This window comes from Pristis pectinata, chromosome 1 (assembly GCF_009764475.1).
Source record: "Pristis pectinata isolate sPriPec2 chromosome 1, sPriPec2.1.pri, whole genome shotgun sequence".
NCBI lineage: Eukaryota > Metazoa > Chordata > Chondrichthyes > Rhinopristiformes > Pristidae > Pristis > Pristis pectinata.
The window spans coordinates 119829500-119852138 of NC_067405.1; the positions used below are offsets into that span (position 1 = coordinate 119829500).

General features: G+C 40.0%; 1 protein-coding gene across 2 annotated transcripts in view; it reads right to left on the minus strand.

The window, feature by feature from the left end:
* The window catches only part of amn (amnion associated transmembrane protein), a 30936-nt gene that overhangs the window by 5283 nt on the left and 3014 nt on the right, over window positions 1-22639 (minus strand). Inside the window, exons 2-10 of one of the 2 annotated variants that reach the window (XM_052025222.1) lie at window positions 21031-21149; window positions 20896-20937; window positions 13295-13382; window positions 11803-12038; window positions 10535-10672; window positions 6890-6998; window positions 4940-5022; window positions 3541-3727; window positions 1509-1677 (exon numbers count right to left, since the gene is read on the minus strand). In XM_052025222.1, coding sequence (XP_051881182.1) covers window positions 1509-1677; window positions 3541-3727; window positions 4940-5022; window positions 6890-6998; window positions 10535-10672; window positions 11803-12038; window positions 13295-13382; window positions 20896-20937; window positions 21031-21149 — 1171 coding nt within the window. Of the gene's footprint in view, window positions 1-1508; window positions 1678-3540; window positions 3728-4939; window positions 5023-6889; window positions 6999-10534; window positions 10673-11802; window positions 12039-13294; window positions 13383-20895; window positions 20941-21030; window positions 21150-22639 lie in introns of both variants that reach the window. The other variant, XM_052025212.1, reaches the window with a different exon arrangement.

Below are 22639 nucleotides of genomic sequence, written 5' to 3' on the forward strand. Positions count from 1 at the left end.
CATCATAAGATTTAGATTGGCAATGGAGTAGGGCAAAGGGGAAAGTAAGGTTGACCTGGTTAGTTGGAGTAGACCTAACTTCAATGGAATGAGACGGGATACAGCAAAGTAAAGATGAAACCAAATATTAACAGATATAATAGTAACAGGCAATGGAGATGAGATATTTTGAATAAAGGCTAGGGACATTTCCACAAGGGCGAAAGGTTGGTGACTGAAGCCAGAGCTCCCTGAGTCACAAAGGACATGGAGAAGAGAATGGGTGTGCAATCTAGAGAGGATCTGAAGAGAGAATGACAGTTAAAACAAAAGGGGAGGGCTTTTAATTTTCCCTTGATACTGGGAAGTGCATGAGGACTGGGGAATGGCAAATGTGACACAAAAAAGTGTTGAAGGACAGTTTACCATGATTGCCAAGAACCTTTAGCAATAATCAGGGTAAAATTTGAAAGGCACATGGGATGGTACTTGTTAAAAAAAGGAAAGCCAGCACAGATTTGTCAAAGACAAATTATGCTTGGCTAACCTAAATGATTTTTTTCATGAGATAACAGACAAAATTGATGAAGGAAATGCACTGGATGTCACCTGCATGGAACTACAGAGGCCTGTGGAATAAAATAGCAGTGACAGCGTGGATAGAACATCAGTTCAGCAGAGAGTTGTGGTAAGTGGCTGTTGTTCAGACTTCAGGGTAGACTGCACGATAGACTCCAGTGGTCTCCAGGCTCGGACCTTCCCTGGTATTCATTCATGACTTACATATGGATATGCAGAGTAACATTCAAAATTTGCAGATGACACCAACATGGCAGCAAGAGGACATGGACAAGCCGGCAGCATGGGCAGACAAGCAGCAAATGGAATTTAATACAGAGAAGTGATACATTTCTAACAAGAGTTGATACAGTCTACAGATCTAAAGGCAGTACAGTAACCTGGGTACATCTGTGGATAACAGCAGCAAATGTTGAGGGAGCAATTCCTAAAGCACATGGGATCCTGTCCTTCGTGAGTAAAGGAATAGAGTGGGAAAAAAACAGCATTGTTATGCTGAATCTTTATAAAACATAGGTGTGGCCTCGAGTGGAGCACTGTGCTCTGGTCAGCACACTTTAGAAGAAATGTGAAGGTTCTAGAATGGGTCCAAGGGCAAAGGATTTCAGCTGCGAAGTTTGACTGGAGAAGGTGGATCATTCTCTTTGGAGCCAGAGGTCAAGAGGAAACATGACTAAAGGTTCTCAAGACCACATATAGTAAGTATGTGTGTGGGTGTGGGTCTATATATATATAATATATATATAATATGTATCCTCTTGCTCTCCGTGTCTCTCTCTCTCTCACACACACACACACACACACACACACACACACACACACACACACACACACAGAGGCTGGTTATGTCCTAAACTCACTGATTGCAAGGGCAAGACCAGACTATTGTCTTTCTGATTTCAAGCTGTGCTTCGGAAAAGCACCTGTATTCCATAAGTATATACATTCACCTGATTCTTCCTGAAATGAAGAAGAATGTCAGGCTTCCAGTTAACAAGGCAGCAATGAGGACACCAACCACAATCCCCGTGATCTTTCCAGCACTGATGTTTCTTCCCTCCTGTTCTTCAATGTTGGTGCTTTTTTTCAGTTCAGCACTCACAATGCCAAATGCATCACCTGCAGTAATAAAGAACAGGCACAGGCTGTTAGCAGGTCATTAGTTCAGACCAATTTTTTATTTAAAAAACTGCATTCATCCTTTGTTAAATGGTTACTAATTTCACCAAAAGTGTCGAACAAATTTTAAATGCAAGTTTACTTAAAGATAAAACACTGGGCTGGTGCTCGGAAGCTTCAGTTCAGGATTTTATAGTTTTTGCACATGTTACAGCTGTACAAGATGTTGGTGAGACTGCACTCGGAGTATTGTGTGCAGTTCTGGTCGCCATACTAAAGGAAGGATGTCATTAAGCTGTAAATTATGCAGAAAAGATTCACAAGGATGTTACCAGGACCAGAGGGCTTGAATTATAGAGATTAGATAGGCTGGGGCTGTTTTCCTGGAGCAAAGGAGGCTGAGGGGTGACCCTATAGAGGTATATAAAATAATGAGGGGCATAGATAAGGTCAGTCTTTTTCCCAGGGTAGGGGAGACTAAAACTAGAGGGCATAGTTTTAAGATGAAAGGGGAAAGATTTCAAGGGATCTGAGGGGCAAGTTTTTCCACACAAAGGGTGGTGGGTGTATCGAATGAGCTATCAGAGGAAGTGGTAGAGGTGGAATAGTTACAATGTTTAAAAGATATTTAGAAAGTACATGGAAAGGAAAGACTTAGAGAGATATGGGGCAAATTCAGCCAAATAGGACTAGCTCAGGTAGGCACCTTGGTTGGCATGCGCAGGTTGGGCTGAAGGACCTGTTTCTGTGCTGTATTACTCTATGATTCACAAGAAAAATGCAGCGTTGAATACTTAAAGGCATAAGGTATCAATAAAGTGCAGTGATGTTACATCTTCATAGACAAATAAAAAGCAACTTGTGGGACTGGCTTAGCTCCTGGATCCCTTTCTTGGCTATTAACAGTTGGACATCTGACATAGACTGGGTCACAGGCCGGCTGAAAGGCTTTAGTGAAACCAGGAGACTGTGAAGACGGCCAGGTTTGGTTAAAAGTAGACCACGAGCATTTTTGCTACAAATACAGAAAGATATTTACAATTATAGGGAAAGTTTTTATGGCTTCTTACCCAATAGAATAACTGAGGACTAGCAAAATGGGAAATAGGAACACATAAGAACACAGGAATGGAAACGGACTGTTTAGTCTTCTAACTACCTTCCACCGTTCAATGAGATGCAGCTGATCTAAACCTTAACTTTATCCCCAGCCAGCAAAAAGTGTGTATTGGAACCATACTGGTCAAAATTAGTTAGTAGGCCAAAGCTAAATAACTATGCAATTTTGTGGAGCTAGGATTAGCAGCAGTACTGCTCTGAGCACCACAGAAATAACCCAGATTACTCCTGCACTGAGTTGGTAACCACTTCTGACAATAGACCTCCACCTTTCACTTTCCAGGTCACTGCCACATTGTGGCTGCACTGCCACAGTGTTTTGGAGGCCACAGAGGAAGCAGTCATTTTCTACCTACATGCTGCTGGGTCTAAGTTAATGAGACTCAGCCTTCAAACCAGACTATTTACCTTACTTCTCATCTTTAAGTTTGGTGTCATAGTCCATTGGTGTGTGGTGATGTATTCCAGTTCTTATTGCTGCATATTTTTTTGAGAAGATAACTAAAGTAAGACCACCGTTCTATACCTTATTGTGAAATAAAGCTCTGATTTGCATTGAGCCTTTTCTGATAGAGCAATTGCACAGTCAAAGAGAGAAAGAAAGAAAGAAAGAAATTGTACAAACACCCAGTCCACATCATTAACAGCCAATCATAACTTCCAGTTCCTTCTCGACGAACCACGCAACACATTGCCCCGACACACAATGTTTCAATCAAATGTAACAAGCTTAACGGTAAATACCTTGAGAGGTGATGTCTGCCATAATTTCTTCTGCCAATCGAGCGGCAAGTGTTCCTGTTGTTAATTTGGTCGCGTTATCAATTAGCACAATCTGGATATGCGAAACTGCATCATTGGGGATAGTTTGCTTGGAAAAATTTTCTTTGTAAATTTTTGTCATGGATATCTGCACACCTTCGTTGTCACCCTAAGTAAATGAAAAGCAACAACTTGTTTATCTATAATGTCTTCAATGTGCCATAGAGTCTTCCGAGCTGCTTTGCACGAAGGCTATTAAACTAAATAAACATTAAAAGATGAGAGAAGATAATATTTTGGGAGGACTAATAGAGCTAGGATATACACAATGATCAGTAGGACCCTAGGAAGCACCAAGGAACAGAGGGATATTGATGCACGTGCCCAAGAATCACTGAAGACAATAGCACAGGTAGGGAAGTAAATTGGTTTGTTATTGTCACATGTACCGAGCTACAGTGAAAAACCGTGTTTTGCATGCCATCCATACAGATCATTTCATTATATTGAGGTAGTCCAAGGGAAAGCAATAACGGGATGCAGAATAAAATGTTACAGATACAGAGAAGGTGCAGTCCAGGCAGATAATAAGGTGCAAGGCCATAACAAGGTAGATTATGAAGACAAGAGTCCATCTCATTATACTAAAGTGATTAAGATACTATTAAGATGCCCCAGGCAATGAAGGGACATAGATAGGGCAGCTTGTAGGAAACATTTCCCCCTTATCACTGGTGACTATAACCAGAGGGAAAGTTTTAAGACAAGGTGAAAGAGATTTAGAGGGCACTTGAGGAAGAATTTTGAACAAACATCATAGCTCCTTAAGAGCTAATTCCATTGCTTGGCATGGTATTAATCTACAGTGAAAGGAACATCCAGGTTTGATCTCTGGCTTGTATTGCATTAGAATTGTTTCAGATTAGCTTAGTTTAGCTAAGAGCATTACTGGCAAAGCTAACAGTAAACTGAGCACCCTGGTCTATGGAAGGGAAAATCTGTTGCAATTTCTGTTCCTATTATACCATTCCACATTGAACATTGAGTGATGGTGTAATGACACTTCACTCACATTCCTCCCACGGTTAATGAAACCCAGCAACATTCACCATTAATGTCCAGGAAATTCTGCCTCAGGAGAGGCAGGGAAAAAGCTACCTGTGTTAGAAAGAGTTGGGATTCACTGCCTGCTTGCTGGAAAATTACAATTTTTGAATATTAAAGCAAACTGATTGAAGATTATGAAACAAAATAATAAATGTACAAATCACTGCATAAAGTCAAAAATATAGAAGAACAAAAGAAAAGCAAAACATGGGAAATTATTTGATTGTTAATAATTTTGTTCAAGATAGGAAACAGAGTTTTAGAGATAACATACCAAACCAAAGAACGAATTGATGAGTTGCTCTCTGTATAATTCCAGATCAAATTGATCATCATATGTTAAATAAATAATGGCACCTGCATTCAATGTGACAGCATTATTTTTTTTATTTTTCCAGCATTTTGGAAAAATATCTAATGTAGTAATATTCATTATTTTATAGTGATATGTATTAATCATTTATAATTCATTTTGCAAACATGACACAGAACGTCTTGGCTGCCTGTGATTACCTACCAGCTTCCCCACTAATTTACAGGATACAGTCCTTGATTGGCTCCTCAACAGCTCCTTACAACAATTCATTTGAGGAACATGTCAAGTATTAGCTCCCTTACTGGCTCCAAGTGAATGGAGAATGAGGGGCTTTGTTGGGAAGGACCACAGTCTAGAGTCCTGCTGCCATACTGAGGGACTGGGTCCTGGGTAACAGTCTCTCAAACACTTCATAGGTGCACTGTCCATGAGAAAACATGAGTAGCATTGATATATATATACATACACACATACTTTATTCATAAAATATACATAGCACTAATTGTATTAAATATAGTTTTCAAATTTAAAAAGACACCTTCCAATTAGGGAATTTGAAAGTGTGTGTTGTGTGCCAACATACATGTTTGCATTTAGTTGATACATTATCTTGTTGGCTTGGATCAAATGTGCTAACTACCAACATGCAACAGCCTGTGCGTGAAAATAATTCACACACAGGCATCTTCCATTCCTCAGAACAGGAGAGAAACAAGTCATACTTGATCCCAAGGGGCAACAATGACTCTAAGATTTGAACACAAAATCTGCTCTTGAATCTAGTGCAGCCTGAGAGATTGCTTCATATCATCCTGGTGCCTGCTCTTTTTGCTTGCCCCACAGTAATATTCACCACAAAGCAAAGGAGTTCTGATGTCTTTGGCAACATTTATCCCTCAGTCAATGCAAGTAAAGCAACTGGTTTGCTCATTTGCCTCCTTTCTGTTTGTGGGCCTTGCTATATGGAAAATGGCTGCTGGAGTCCCCAGAGTTTCAATTTCAGAAGTACTTAACTAGCTGTGAATTGCTTTGGGACATCTTGAACCCTTGGAAGACCCAATAAAGATGCAATTCATTTTGCTTACTTTGAAATGATCATAGTCCAGGCTTTATTTATGCATTATTCACACATCTAGTCATGCACTTACTGGACTCGCACATTAAATGCTGAAAACATGCATGTCCTTAGACTAATAGAACAAGTATTAAATAAATATGGAAGGTATTAAAACTAGTTATGGTTATCCACAAAGCCACAAGTCAGATGAGAGAATGGGCTAATTTTAATCTTCGGGTTGATTAGAGAAGAATCCATTAATTTCCATTCCTCCACTACCCCACTCTTAGTCTTTTAAAATTGACCTGGATTTGTTTTCTTTGGGTTTTTTGCCCCCTCTCCAGATCACATGACTTTGGATGGGTGTTGAGTGCACAAATCATGACACCCAAGGTATCACAAGTGAGAGACGGGATGTTTGGATAGGCCATTATCTATCCCTGTTGTTATCATCAGAACATAGCCAGATTTGTACAAATATGATTCTTACTTATTTGACCGTGATAGGTTCTAGATCATCTCCTGATTGATAAATATCATATTTGCACTAAATTTCTGATCCAATCAAATTGCTTATTAAGTGTAGATCGCTCCCATTTGTGCTCAAATTGATAATCCTGCTCTGCAAAACACTGTTCATAATTAGACAGAAGGAGCTTTATTCAGCATTGGATCATCATTATTCTAATTCAGGAAAACAGGATACCAGAAATGGAAAATGTTCCATTTTCATGATATTGATACCCTGTGTCTTGAGAAATACAAAATTCAAATGAAATTGTTCAAAGTAAATAAAATGGATCTCTACAAACTATAAAATGGGAGCGGATATAAATTGAACCTAAACTTACCACAAATCTCACAGCAGTGCCCTTGAGGCTTTAAGGGGTTTGTACAATCAAGTTCTGTACAATGGCTTCTGAGTTCTTGTTGCAGATTAGAACAAATCCTCCTGTGATTCTGTAAATGAAAATATGATTTCCAGTCTCAGAGTGAGTTAATCTCACAGTGTCAGCAACGGTCCAGATGCCTGTGTATCAGAAGGCTGAGGGTTCAGGCTCCAGCTGCAGAAACATTTAGGCTAACTGAAGAGTACAGTATTGATGAAGCACTGCAGTGCAGGAGGTACCGTCTTTCGGATGGAGAAAATAAACCAAAGGTCCATCTGCAATTTCAGGTGGATTTTAAAGGCGCCATGGCATTATTTCAAGGAAGAGCAGGGAGATTCTCCCTGATACCTTGGTTGATATTTATCCCTTAACAAAAGGTTTCTAACAAAATTATCTGATTGTCATTAAACAGCTTTCTGTGATCTTGTTGTGGCTTCCACTTCCTAAATTATAACTGTATTTAAAAATTCAGCATTACCTCATTGGTGGTGGAGTGCTACTAAAGGTTCTGAGAATGTGGAGATTTTCTGTTGCCAGAGGCTGGAGATACTTATGTCATTAAGCCATAAGAAGCAGGAGCAGGCAACTTAGCCCTTTGAGCCAGCTCTGCCATTCAACAAGATCATGGCTGATCCAGTCTCGCCTCAACATCAGCCTCCAGCTCTCTTCCTGCACCCCTGAAATCCCTTGTAGATTGAAAGGCTTTTAAACTTTGCCTGGAATATATTCAATGATCCTACCTTCACAACTCTTCTGTGTAGAGAATTCTGGAGATTCACAACTCTCAGAAGAAATTCTTCCTCTTCTCAGCCTTTTAATGGATGATCCATTATTCTGAAGCCATGCCCCCTAGTTCTGGCTACCCCTGGTAGGGAATAACTTCCTTTCAGCATCCACCCTATCGAGCCCTCTCATTAGCCTTCCTAACTAGTTGCTGTATCTGCATGCTAACTTTTTGAGTTTCATATGCTGGGACCCTTTGTAGTCCTACTCCATTTAAATTGCAATTTGCTTTTTCATTCTTCCTTCCAAAGCTAACAACCACACAATTCCCTGTACTACATTTGACTTGTCTGCTTATCTATAGTCCTTTACCGGCTCTGTATATCCTCCTCACACTTGCTAACCCACTCATCTTCTTTTAAACTCCTACAAATTTGGCTGTTGTACCCTCAGTCCCTTCACCCAAGTCAATGCATCGTAACCAGATATTCCGATGACAGAACTCCAGTAAACTCTGCACCATCCTTCTAACTCTTTAATCCCTGGAGCAGCTCTCTCCAGTGCTTGGCAATAATAATATGGAAAACTTGTTTGGAGATGTAAACCACATGTGTCGTGCTCCACCCTGTGTAAATTTGTCTGTGTACTAAAGCCACCCTAATCTAACATCTGTTTTTTTTGTGCTGGTCATAACTTTTCATCAGCAGTCAGGAGTAGTTTGACTTTGTCCCATGCAGTCCATGTTGGGAACAGGAAGGCTGATGTTTCAGGCCCCTTTTGTCCAAATCTTTTTGGCTCCTGCAATGGCTGCTGTGTGTCACCAGTATTTTATTTGGTCCGAAATTTTTGTGGCTTGTGTTTTGCTTTTTTAAAATGTTCTGTTAATATTTATGACGGAGTGACTAATCACATGAAATTTGTATTACAACATTTCGGAGTATCTTCTAGGTGTGGCTAAAATGTGTTGTGACACAAAACCAGCTCTGCAGTGAATACAGCCAAATACTGTTGCCATGATGTAAGGTGCCCTCGATATGTTAACATACATTGAAGGGCAAAGCAGATGGTACTGATCTCATGACAGACGCTGCCTATTAGCCAGCTGCTTAGTTACCTTTCTATTGAATCAGATTGACTGGCAGCTTGTCCCTCTAGGTCAGTAGAGACAAGCCGTTGAGGAAGAGTGTTTGGTTTCCTCGGACATTTGCAAAAGCCACTCTTTCCAAAACATGAGTGGAATAACTTCCCCCTGTTTTTCCCAGATGGAACTAGCCCAGCGAAGTTCTTTGAGAAAATGTCATCACTTTCTTGTGGTTTGTTATCATTAAGTGAACTGACAAGAAGTGTTGCACCTTTTGTTATATTAGCCGTTGGATGTATGTGGGAAATTCCTCCATTTCAGGGTCATTACATGTGAAGGGTAAGCAGCAGTATCAAGTCCAGAAAAGTAATAAACATGATATGTCATTTACAACTGAGTTACATGGTCCAAAGGAACGTTCATTCATTTTCTATCTTAAGGCTATGAAACAGTGACTAGTCACTTGAAATTTCTGTTGCAGTATTCTCTTAGTGATGATAAACCACGAGGAATTGATTTCCTCTGATCCTCAGTCATATGCTTCTCCCACCAGCCTCTGTGCAGTAACTTAGAATAATTGTCTATGGAATAAAAGAACTTGGGTAGTAAACTGGTTACGTAACAAGAAACTGATAAGTGAAAGGCAGATTTTTGGAAGTGTACAGTGCAGTTCCCCAGGGGACAGGTGGGCATCAGTTTAACAGGATATGTACAGTGCAGAGCTCCCTCAGCAAAGTACTGCAGTGCCAGCCCAGGGTGTGGAGTGGCTGCTGAATAAAGGGTGCTACAAAACTGAGCCAAGCCCATTTTCAACCGTGACATACAATCTCACACTGTAGTTAATAAAGAACAACTCTCACCAAGGAAGGTGCTCTTTGGCAGTCAGATTGAGTAAAATGTTTGAATGAAGACTAAAAATAAAAAAAACTGAGGAAACTATTTTTGAAATATTGTTAACTGTTTTGCCAACAAATAAATGAAACTCAAAAGGTTGCATATTGGATATTACCCAGGAAGATTTCTTTTCAGGGGCCTGGACTTCACTGACAATGCCAGCATTTGTTGCCCATCCTTAATTGCCCTGGAGCTGAGGAGAGGGTTAATAGTTAATCATGTCAGTGGATCAGGAGTCACACGTGGTATTGTGGTACAGCAGCTAGCATGCACAAAGCTCTAGCAACCCATGTTCAATTCTGTCTAGAGGTGCTGTTGGTGTCAAATTTGCAACTTTTCCCTATGGCTATGTGGCTTCCCCTTGGTGCATTAGTTTCCTCCTGAATTCTAAAGGTGTGCTGGCTAGTAGGTTAATTGACTCCTGGAAACTGCCATGAGTATAGGCAAGAGGCAGGAAAATGGAGGGCTATTGATGATCATGGAAATAAATAGGGAATGGGACTGATGGGATTGTTTTGAGAGTCGGCAGAGACTCAACAAACCAAATGGCATCGTTTATAGTCATGAGAAATGAATCATAGGCCAGACCAGGAAAGGATGGTAGATTTCATTTTGACAACAATCTAATGGTTTCATGATCACCATTACTGAGATGAGTTTATTTCAGATTTATTTGATTACTTGAATTTAAATTCCCCAGCTGCCATGTTGGGATTTAAACTCGTATCTCTGGATCAATGGCCCAGGATTCAGATTCCTAGACAATTAGCTTAACAGTTATGCTGCCCTACTTTCTTGACCTTGAAAAAGCTTATGCATTGCCAGAGTCTGAATCAAAACTCCTTCGTAGAAATCCAGAACATGTTCGCTGCATAAATTTTAGATCAGCACAGTAATTTGATGCTTACATCAGAGTTACCGCAATCACAGCCAGATTTATCTTCACACTTGGTGTTAGTCACAGCGATGGAGGCATTTCCATAGAACTGTAGTTTTCCAGTGTAGGACTGCTTGTAATTATCAAAATCTGCACTGCTAGCAAATTTCTACAATGTAAAACAAAATATTCAGCTTCATGTTATTTAAATGAGTAAAAGCAAATTGACATGTGATCTTTCACCTTCAGTCACAGAAATTCACTTAAACTGGTTTTCAAGCATGAAGAATCATACAGCACAGGAACAGGGCTTTTGGCCCACAAGGTCCATTCTGACCATTGTACTAATCCATACTACTCCCATTTACTACATTTGGCCCATACCCTTCTGTACCTTGGCAATTCAAGTGCTTATCTAGATTCTTATTAAATGTTGTGAAAGTACTTGCCTCCACCACATCCTCAGGCAACGCATTCCAGAATCCAAACACCATCATAAAATTGCCTGATACATATGCCCTCTTGTACCCCCTTGATGGGAAAAAGACTCTGACCATCTATCCCATCTACCTCCCTCATAATTTTGTATACCTCTATCAGCTTATCCCTCAGCCTCCTGCGCTCCAGGGAAAACAAACCCAGCCTATCCAATCTCTCCTTGTAACTGAAATGCTCCAATCCAGACAATATCCCAGGGAACCTCCTCTGCTACTCTCTCCAACACAATTGCATCCTTTTTATAGTGTGCCAACCAGAACTGTACACAATAATTCAGGTGTAGCCTAACCAATGTTCCTTAAAATTGTAACATGGAATCCCTACTCTGATATTCTATACCGTGGCTGATGAAGGCAAGCGTGCCACATGAACTGGCAGGTCATCCCTTGCTGGCAAACCCTTAAGGGTGAGGAGGACTGTGGACAGGATGCCAGCCGGCAGGAACATAGTGCAGTCAACATTTGCTTCTTCAGGGGGATACACTGGCTTGGTCACACATTTAGAATACCCACTGCCTGCCCTGTTTAGGGCTGTCTATTTTCTGGAAGCTTGTTGAGTTGAAGCATTAACTCTATTTCTCGCCTTAGATGCAGCCTAACCTACTGTATATTTCCAACATTTTCTGTTTTATCCCACAGCCTTAGTTTAACTGGTTGTACTACCCCTGGCAAATGACCTGACCAAATTTATAATTTTGCCTTCATACACCTGTTCTCAAAACATGGACTTCATACTCTAAATTGAGAGGTGCAGATTATATTGGAAGAGGTTAGTTAGCATTCAAAGAAGTGAAGCACTCACCATATTCATTAAAGAAATAGTTTTAACATTAATATTTTGTGCATCGCTGTCCAAATCCACACGGAAAGATGTTCCAGGTTGAAAAACAACATCATCATATTGGCAAGGGACACTTTCTTCATCCAAAGTAAAAATGTATTTGTTTTTTTCCTGCTCACTCATTGATAAAGTTGTCTGCCAATATTTGGGATCGTACCATTTATACTGATCAGGGTCTTTGAAAGTGATATCTTCACCTGCGGTTGAAAAAGTGTGGCACTTTTAGCACTTCAGAATTGGTATCTTTACTGAATCTCTTTGTTATCTGTTGGGTTCATTCTAACGAGAGTAATTAATTCTAGAAAATTAAATAATTCTGATTTTGTGGATATGGGATCAGTACTAAACTCTCCAAATACAAGCATAAAAGGACGCAAACAACATTTGCAATGTGTTGTAATGGGAAGTTATGTGGCATGCTCACTATTACATCAAGGTCAGATTATTCCATGTCTCACAACAGCAAGCTTCGTAACCTCTTTGACAAACAATGCAGAGGACAGTTTGTATCAATGTGCCATTGGGTATGCAGGGTTTGTCTAAAACTGCAATTGTCTCAAGAACCTTTGAGGTAGATTGCCTCAGGTCCAAATAAGAAACTTGGAGAAGTCAAAATTGAAGGATACGGAGGAAAGAAAAAGCTGAAGGATGCAAGAAAACGTACAATGTTGATATTTAGGGGGAGCGGGAGGGGTAACGCTTGAACTGTGATTTTAGTTCTAACCATACTCAAAGACAAGGAGGCATAGCCTGCAGAATGCTGCGTTCGCCTCTTCGTATAAATACACAGTGGGAAATTCTCTTACGTTCTTATTTAAGAGGTGATACCTATTGGATGGACTGGCTGAAAATGTGATAATTTTTAAAGAATTAGGAGTAACATTCTTGTTTCCTTGCTGAAGGATGCTGAAGAATTCAAGAGGTAGACATTACAGTGCAAGCGGAATGATGGCTGCCTATATAGGAGCTGGCAATCAGAAAGAACTTGGTAAATGTAGAGGGGGATGGCGAAAGGCATTCACCCCTTGGGCTCAACATGATACATAAAAGGAGTGGGGAAAAAAGAACACGCATCTGAAAGTAGGGACCTAAACCTTGGAGCACAAGTCAGGGAGTCTTGGACAATCATTACTCAGCAAAAAATTGAATGATATAAAAAGAAATATAATGTAGGATCACAGATTATTTAGTGCAAGGTGCAGACCTGATTTTAGAAGCTATAGCAAGTTAACTACAAGTTTCTTTTCCATGAATTAAATTAGTGCTCTGGGTCAGATATCTTATTTTCCCTGCTTGCAGTGGCTGCTTGAGGGCAATAAGTAGCTTGATAAAACTGAAAGGCTTCAGAGGCTGGTAAACACTATCAAATGTATTTATGTTGGAAACAGTTAAGTACTTGAAATACATTGAAAAGTCCTTGTAAAAAAAAATGAGTCACTAAATGATGGTATACCTCTTTCACATCCTGGTTCACTCTGACCATCACTTGCAGCAAATCCAGCACTGTGACTAAGAATGAACTCCCCATCAAGAGGCGCATACTAACAAATCAAGAAAAGATGGTTAAAATTCAGACTGATGGTTTAAATTGTTTAAGAGTGTAATATTGTTGCATCAAAGTATAAGTTGCATCAAAGTTATTCAGCCAGCTCACTGACAGAGTTTTATTTATTTTTTACATGGAATGCATTATTTTCATCAGCAATTTTCAAGGGTTATACAATCCTATGAATTCTTGGAAGAATAGAACATTTATTTTATTGTTTTAACAACATCTTCTAATTAGTCACAGCCTTAGGAAAACATCACTATTACACAGATGAGGTAGTTTCAGATCCCACATCAGCCATCTCAGAACTTCTGAAACCCAGTACAACTTAGTGTCACAACTACAGCTATATTATGGACAGTTTATTTTAGACTGGTGCAAGGAAATACTCCTCACTCTGTAAAAGTCCTATCCCACGCTGTTTCATTCAACTCCTATCCTTTTCCTTCCTGACCTACATTGTAAAGGTCCTATCAGAAATGAGTTTGATAAACTCCTCTCAGACTCTAATAGGCTTGAGTGCAAAAACTACCCACTGTTCTGTATTTTGTTGCAACACTATTAACTTGCATTTATATAGTTCTTCAATGTAGTAAAAGGAGTTGTTTGATTCAACTATTGGTTGAGATTTTTCCAAAACTCATTAAATTCCAGGAGGGTACCAGAAGATTGGAAAACAACCAATGTGCCTCCTTTGTTCAGAAGGGAGGAAGGCAGAGGCAGGGACCTGTTGGCCAGATAGTTTAACATCTACTGTTGGTAAGATGCTAGAGTCAATAATCATTTTGGAAAAATGACTATAATCAAACCTAGTCAACATGCAAGGATGTGAGAGAGAGAGACGATAGTTTATTTGTTTTTAATAACAGTGTATTTATATAAAGATATAAGATAGTGTGTATTTAGATTTGCAAAAGGCATTGAAAGGTGCCACATAAGAGGCTGGTGCATAAATTAAGAACTCAAGATATTGGAGGAAGTGTGTTAGTATGGATTGAAAATTGGCTGTCATGTGGAAACACAGAGTTGAAATAAATGGGTCCTTTTCAGGCTGAAGGGATATAACTAGTGGAATATCCCAGGGATCAATTCCTGGTCCTCAGTTGTTGACTATTTACATCAGACCGTGGGAGAGGGAAGAAAATGTAAGGTTTCCAAATTTGCTGATGATACAAAATTAGGTAGAAAGGTTGAGGTGATGGGACCTTCTGATTCTACAATGGGATATAGATTGAGTGAGTGACTGGGCAAAAATCTGACATACGGAGTTGAATGTAGGGAAGTGTGAGGTCATGCACTTTGATAAGAGGAATCAAAAGGCAAATTATCATCTAAATGTACAGAGACAGCAAATGTATGAAGTATAGGTGTTCTAGTGCATGAATCACAAAAAGTTAACAAACAGGTTCAACAAGTAGTGAAGAAGGCAAATGGCATTTTGGTCTTAATTGCAAACAGCTTGGAATTTTAAATAGGGAGGCTTTGTTACAATTGTACAGGGCGTTGGTGAAATACTGTGCACAGCTCTGGACCCTTGAACTAAAAAAAAGTATACAGTAGCATTGGAGGCAGTCCAAAGGAGATTCACCAGGCTAGTTCCTGGGATAAGAGGATTGTCCTATCAAGAGAAGCCAAAGAATTTGGATCTGTATTGCTTGGAGTTTAGAAGAATGAAGCGTGACCTTATTCAAGCATCTAAGATTCTAAGGGGGCTTGACAGGATAATGCTGAGATGTTTTTACCAGTGGGAAAGTCTCGATGAAGGGGACGTACTTACAAGATAACCAAAAGCTGGTCATTTAAACTGAGGTGTGCAGAAATTTCTTCTCTCAGAGGGAAGTCCATCTCTGGAATTCTGTTCGCAAGAGTGGTGGAGGCCAGATCATTGGAAGTATTTATGGAAGAGATAAATAAATATTTGAAAGACCGAGAAATTGAGAACTATGGGAAACTGGCACAGAAGAGGAGTTATGGCCAGCATAAGTCAGCCATGATCATATTGAATGGTGGGGGGGGGGGGTTGCAGGCTTGAGGGGCATGGTGGCCTATTCCTTCTCCTTGTGTTCTTGTCTTCTTCTAAAATATGCTACCTCAGTTCTAAGGCAATAATCAGACAGAAGAATCCACACGAAAGAAATACATCATCAAACACTTGGTCAATGTGAGTTTCGAAGAAAGTTAAAGCAGGAAAGGGGATTGGAGAAATGGAAGGGTTTGAGGGGGGGAATTTCAGAGCGTAGGACTGGGATGAATGGCAGGATCAGGATTGGGGTGGGGGGGGGGGGGGGGTAAGTGTTGGAGCAGTTGCTCCGGAAGGGAATGAATTGAGTGAGGGATGCATTTGATTTCAACGTTTAAAGCATGCACATTACATAAGTGTGTAGTACTGGAGGAAGAACAGAGATTGTGCAGGGCAAGCATTTGAAGCTATTCATGTACAAGGATAAATATTTTAAACTTTCAGTTTCAATGGACTGGAGTCAGTGTAACTCAGGAAGAACAAGCACGACAGCAGAGGAGGACCTGGTGCAGGTTAGGATAAAGGCAGCAGCACTTTAGCGGAGCTGAAATTTACAGATCCAGAAGGATAGGAGGCCGGCCAAGGAAAACTTGGAACCATTGAGCCTGAAGGTAATGAAGGCATGGATCAGAGTAGTGAGATGAGGGTAGCTACAGTTATAAAGAGTCCTGGTCAGACCACACCTCAAGTAGTGCGAGCTGATCGGCGTACCACACTTCAAATGGCTTTGAACAAGGATTAACCAGGGTGATACCTGGGTTTCATTGTGAAGAGAGATTACAGAAACCAAGGTAGTAGTTTAGAATTTAGAGGGTTAGAAGGTGAGTTGCGTTATATTTTCTGGATATTAAGGGGAATTAATAGGATCAAAGGAGAGAGACGGTTAAAGAAGAGAGAAAATGTCTGGTGACTGAACAAATGGTGCATAGCGGCCTAGGATAAGGCAGTACAGCCTGAAAAATACAGCTAGGCGTGAAGTTAGCAAACACTTCCATACATTGAAGGGGATAGAAGTCTGGTATATGTTTCCACAAAGAGCAATTGATGCTGTGTCAGCTGTTAATGTTCTAAGAATTCAATGAACCTAAGTTATTAGGAAGTGCGGGGAGAAGGTGAGTCTAGGGAGTCCATGACTTGATTGGATGGTGGAAGAGGTTCAAGGGTCCAAATTATCCACTCCTGCTTCCAGGTGGAGTAGGTGGTCTTTGTGATAGAGTAGGACATGAAGTCAGGGTTGGAAAGTATGCTGAGGTTGCAAATAGTCTGGTTCAGCCTGAGGCAATTGGTGAGATGGAGGATTGAATTACTAGCATGATTCGTGAGAAGCATAAAAAGTCATAGTCTCAAAGAAACTAATTATGGATAGATGAATACAAAACTGAAATCTGATTGACTGCTGAATAGTCATTAGTTATCTTGCCTGTACAAGTCCTGACTTCAGTCTTGCATGCCTACAGATCCTGCCTATAAAGCTGTAATGAGCATCAAGTTGTAACATAAAGCTTGGAGTGAGCTGTTTCCCTAGCTTTCTATTCTGTAATTCAGCGAGAATATGCTAACCTGCTCAAAAGAGAGTTAGTTATTTCAGAATCCATTGGGGTAGAAAAAGGTGTGGGCAATTCAATTCAAACTTAGAATATCTCATTAAAATCTGATGGAAGTGTTTCTCCCTCTTTCAACAACTACAAATTGAGCTACCAGCAAAAGTCCAAAGTTTTCCTTAAGTATTTCCACACCACAAAGCCCCCCAGTAATCATCATGCACATCACACATGCTTTATCCTTGATGCAATGGTGATATACTGGGTGGGAGGAGGAAAAGTACTGGATTTTAAATACACAACTGCAAGCATGGGCAAACCAACCAGCATTGGAGCCAGACTTCTGCAAGCACTTAAAAAGGCAATAAACAACTGTAGTAAATGTCATAAATTGCCAATGCCACCTTCAGCAGATATTCAGTACCTCAAGTGTAGCACAAAAACAGCAAAAACAATTGCATGTTTTTGGGTAGAGCCCCTCAAGCTTGCTCTATTATTCCTTGCACCTCAATCTCAGCTTTGAATATATTCTATCACTGAGAAACCACAGTCCTCTGAGATGGAGAAATCTAAAGAATTACAACCCTTTGCATTGAGAAATTTCTCCTCACCAAAATTACCAATGTGTTCTCCAGAGTCTAGACTGACAAGCTACACAGCCACCCACCATCCAGTCCATCAATCCCTCTTAGAATCTTAAATCAATGAGATCATCTCTCACCTTTCTAAATTACATTGACTATAGACCAATTTTAAGTAATCCTTCCTCAAAGGACCGCTATCTCATCCCAGGAGATTAATAAATCTACCTTGCACTCGCCAAGTAAATTTTACAGGCACAGATACTAAATGAGTTGTCACCTTAGCCCTATATAATCTTAGGAAGACCTTGTTGCTTTTTTATTTTAATACCATTGCAATAAAAGGTAAAAGGTAACATTCTTTTTCAATTCTTTAAACAAATTGCACAACTTCACATTTTTCCAAGTGATATCCTTCTGTCACTTGCTTGCCCACTTACTTAACTTCTCCCTATGACTTTGCAGACCTTTTGTATCTTCCTCACAACTTACTTTTCCATCCTCCTCTGCAACATCAGCAAACTTTGATATGCCACCACTAATTTTTCTTCTCGGTCATTAATACAGCTGAAGACCCTGATCTGGTTTTATGGCATCTCATTAGTACTAGTCTGCCAACCTGAAAATGATGAATTTATTTCCACTGTTTTCTGATCTTCAGCTAATTCTATCAGTGCTAATGTCTCACTCCAAATCTCGCTCAACCCTGTGGACTCTTACCACTAATAACCTTTCAGCATGGTGCCTTATCAAATTTCTTTTTTGGAAAACCAGTTATGTCATATACATTGGTTTCCCCCTATCTACCTTGCAAGTTATATTCAGAAAAAGCTCCATTGGATTAGTCTGACATTACTTTTCTTTGATAAAACAATACTAACTCTGCCTAATCAAATTATTACTTAAGTGATCTTTTAAGCAATCCTAATGATGGATTCCAACATATTACTAACAACAAATGTAAGGCTGACCTCTCTTCCATTCCCTATTCTGTCTGTCTGTCTCTCTCCTTTCTTAAATACTTACAATTGCTGGTTTCTAATATGCTGGCATTATTTCAGAAACTTTGCAAGATCAACACTGGTGCGTGTGTGAGGTCTGCAGCCACCTCTTAGACTGCTGTGCAGAATGGCATCAGATCCAGGGGATTTGTCTGGTTTTATACCACTTAATATCTGTTGTATTTTACCTCGGGTGATATTAATTCTTTTATCTTCCTTAGGCACCAGGTTCATCTTTATTGTGCCTTTTACAGTGAGGATAGATACAAAACATTTAATTTTCCAGCTGTCTTTTACACCCATTATAATTTTTTTTAATTGTATCTATGGGACACACATATTTTTGGCTACTCTCTTACTTTTATATGTATATAATACATACGCTCGCTCACACACACACACACACACACATACAGGGCTTCAGAAACTCTTACAATTTGTTTTTAAAACACTTCTTGTTAACTTAATCTTCTATTTTCTCCCTCCTTACAATGTATTGGTCATTTGTTGAAACTCAGTTCTCAGGATTAATTCTCTAACCAACTTATTTTGGATAAACGTAGGTGAGCCAATTTGAAAAATGGTAAAAATCCACAGCATGCAATTGTTCAACGTCTGACATTTAACAGGCTACTCTTCCAGAGCTCATACTCAGTTGATATTTGGTCTCCATTGTACTTTAGCCAGCAACCCGGGTTCAATTCCGCCACTGTCCGTAAGGAGTTTGTACGTTCTCCGTGTCTGCGCAGGTTTCCTCCGGGTGCTCCCGTTTCCTCCCACATTTCATAGACGTACGGGTTAGGAAGTTGTGGGCATGCTATGTTGGCGCCGGAAGTGTGGTGACACTTGCGGGCTGCCCCCAGAACACTCTACGCAAAAGATGCATTTCACTGTGTTTTGATGTACACGTGACTAATAGATATCTTATCTTAGGAGGTTTTCAGCTATTATTTTAGCCACAGGATTATTCTATGACAACATTTGATCCAAATGTGTTCATATTTCCTCCTGACATAGAAGGAGACCATTTGGCTCAATGAGTCAATGCTGTCTTTCAAAGAGCAAACCCGTCAATCCCTTTTATATGATAGTGATAATATGATGACCCAACTTTAAGCAATAAAAGAAATACAAATAAGAAAACAGATATGATTTAGCTATTGGGAAATGATTCTTGGTAATGCATTTTGCAAGGTAATGCATTTTGCAAGGTCATGCAAAACAAGCTGCATTTTGGAAAGTCAAACCAGTGTAGGACTTATACAATGAATGGTAGGGCACTAGGGAGTGTAATGGAACAGAGGGACCTAGGAGTACAAGTGTATAATTCATTGAAAGTGGCATCACAGGTAGACAGGGTGTTAAAAAGGTGTTCAGCATGCTGGCCTTCGTCAGTCAGGGCATTGAGGTTAGGAGTTGGGACATTATGTTGCAGTTGTACAAGTCATTGGTGCGACTGCACTTGGAGTACTGTGTACAGTTTTGGTCGCCTATTATGGAAAAGACGTGGTTAAACTGGAAAGAGTGCAGAGAAGATTTACGAGCACATTGCCAGGAAAAAGAAGGCCTAAGGTATAGGGAGAGGTTGGCCAGGCTGGGTCTTTAATCCTCAGAATGTAGGAGTATCAGGGGCGACTTTATAGAAGTGTTTAAAATTATGAGAGGCAGAGATAAGGTGGATGGTAACAGTCTTTTCCCCAGGGTGGGGAAGTCCAAAACTAGGGGGCATAAGTTTAGGGTGAGAGGGGAAAGATTTAAAAGGGACCTGAGGGCCAACTTTTTCACGCAGAAAGTAGTGAGTAAATGAGACGAGCTGCCAGAGGAAGTCGTTGAGGCAGGTATAATAGTATCATTTAAGAAGCACTTTGATAGGTACGTAGAGGGGCAGGGCTTAGAGGGATATGGGCCAAACGCAGGAAATTGGGACTAGTTGGGTGGGCACCATGGCCGGCATGGACTCCTTGGGCTGAAGGGCCTGTATTGCTCTATGACTCTCCAACTCTAATGTATTCTCTTTCTTCATGAACCACATGCTTTACAAAGCTAGCCATTTGCTTTTCGCTGTTTCAGACTGTGCAAGATCATTCATTGAAATACTGATGGAATAATCCTGAGAGTTTCATTGAGGTTCTCACAATAGGCCACATTAACTTCATCAGAAATTGGATGGAATCCTCCCCTTCACAGAGTTATCTATACAAATACACAACTTAAGCACATATGTAGGCATAGGGTTAAAATAGCTTACTCTAGATAACACATTAAAGCATTAAAATACGATTGCTGATTCAGTGATAAAGCACACTTTTAAATTCAATTTGTCCCTTTAGAAAATCCTCTTACAAAACAGAACTATTCTTACCATTTCCATCAAATCAAGCGGTGTTTGCACAAAAACTGACAACTGCTGCAAAAGAAAAGAGCATAACACAAGTTTGTTCAATACTGTCCGAATATAAAATAGAAAAATAAATAAGATGATTATATGCTTACGTACCTTATCTCTAAGAAACAGGATTCTGTCATTTTTGCAAGGGATTTTCCCTTTGTCCCAGTTTGAGGCATTGTTGAAATTGGTGTCAGGAATCCATTGTCTGTATAAGGCACCTGAAACATCTTTTATGGGAATATTAGGAGATAATTGAAAAAAATGCTACAGAAACTAAGATTCACTAATCAAGTTTAGCAGTGATGCAGCTGGTAAAGTTGTTGCCTCATGGCTCCAGCACCCAGGGTCAATACTGACCTCCAGTGCTATTTGTATGGAGATTACACACTCTCCCTCTAGCTGCATGAATTTCCTCCAGATGCTCCATCTTCTTCCCACCTCCCTAAGACATGCAAACTGGTGTGTTAATTGGCCACTGTAAATTGCCCCTGGTATGTAGGCAAGGGGTAGCATCTGAGGGGAGTTGATGGGGATGGGGGAAGAATAAAAAGTGGTTAGTGTAGGATTAGTGTAAATGGCTGCTTGATGGTCCATGCAGACTCATTGGGCCAAAGGGCCTGTTTCATTACTGTATGACTCTATGACATCAGGTAAAGTCAGCAGGTGCTTACTGTTGTTCATGGTTGTTGCATTAGTAGAATTTAATGCTATTAACATACAAAATGGAGGAGGATATCCAACCCATTGAATTCACCCATGTATAGAAAAGAATATTTTGTCAATCACAGAATTTGGAAGATCATGCCAGGCATTAATTTTTTTTTTTGCGTGGAATTGGTTCCCAAGGTAATTCCTGAAATTGTCTTTGCAACTAGGTTATGCACACGTCCCCTTGTCCTCAGACCTGGCCTAATCCAAGTAATCCTCAAGTTAAATTTCCACTTCACCTCATGGACATGAATTTCCATGCTTTCCTTATGCTGTACTGCAATGACGCTGACATTCAAATGTAGAAAACAAAATGCTACCCCCCCCCCCCCCGAACTCCTCCACTAGAAACAGTAGAGGACGCAGAAATAAGTTATTTTCAAAGGGCATTGGATAATTTTTCTTCTAATGGTAAATGATCTGGGAGATAGACAGTTGTAGAGCTATGCGTAATACAGTGGATTTTATCTAATGTATGAGCTTTATAAACTACTGCCTCTACAGAGAACAAAACTGGGGATTTTGCGAGGAGAGAAGTTTTAAATGGTTTTTGGAACTGATGTTCTTCTAGAAGTGAATGAAGTTTTGCAGTTACCATTTACTTATAACATGACTTTGATCTTCCAGATTCTTTCACCGTCCGTCGTAAGAAGGCTGCTTGCTAGCAGTAGTTGCACAGTTAATTTGATGACTAACAAGAACTGACTGCCAGGTATTTCCAGGGGACAGGGACTTACTTCAGTCTTTGAATTTTTAATTAGTTCTAAACACATTAGCCAACATACAGAGTCTGTTTCTACAAGGTACTACTTCTACAGGGAACATGTCTTTTTGTGAGCAGCAGAATCCAATGGGAAAGGGAAAGAGGTACTGTCCTGAATCTAACCACCTGTTCTTGACGTTTAATGGCATTACACTGAACAAGCCCATCACCATCAACTGATCAGTGGAAGTCACCACTAACCAGAAACTCAACTGCACCAGTCACTTAAATATTGTGGCTACAAGA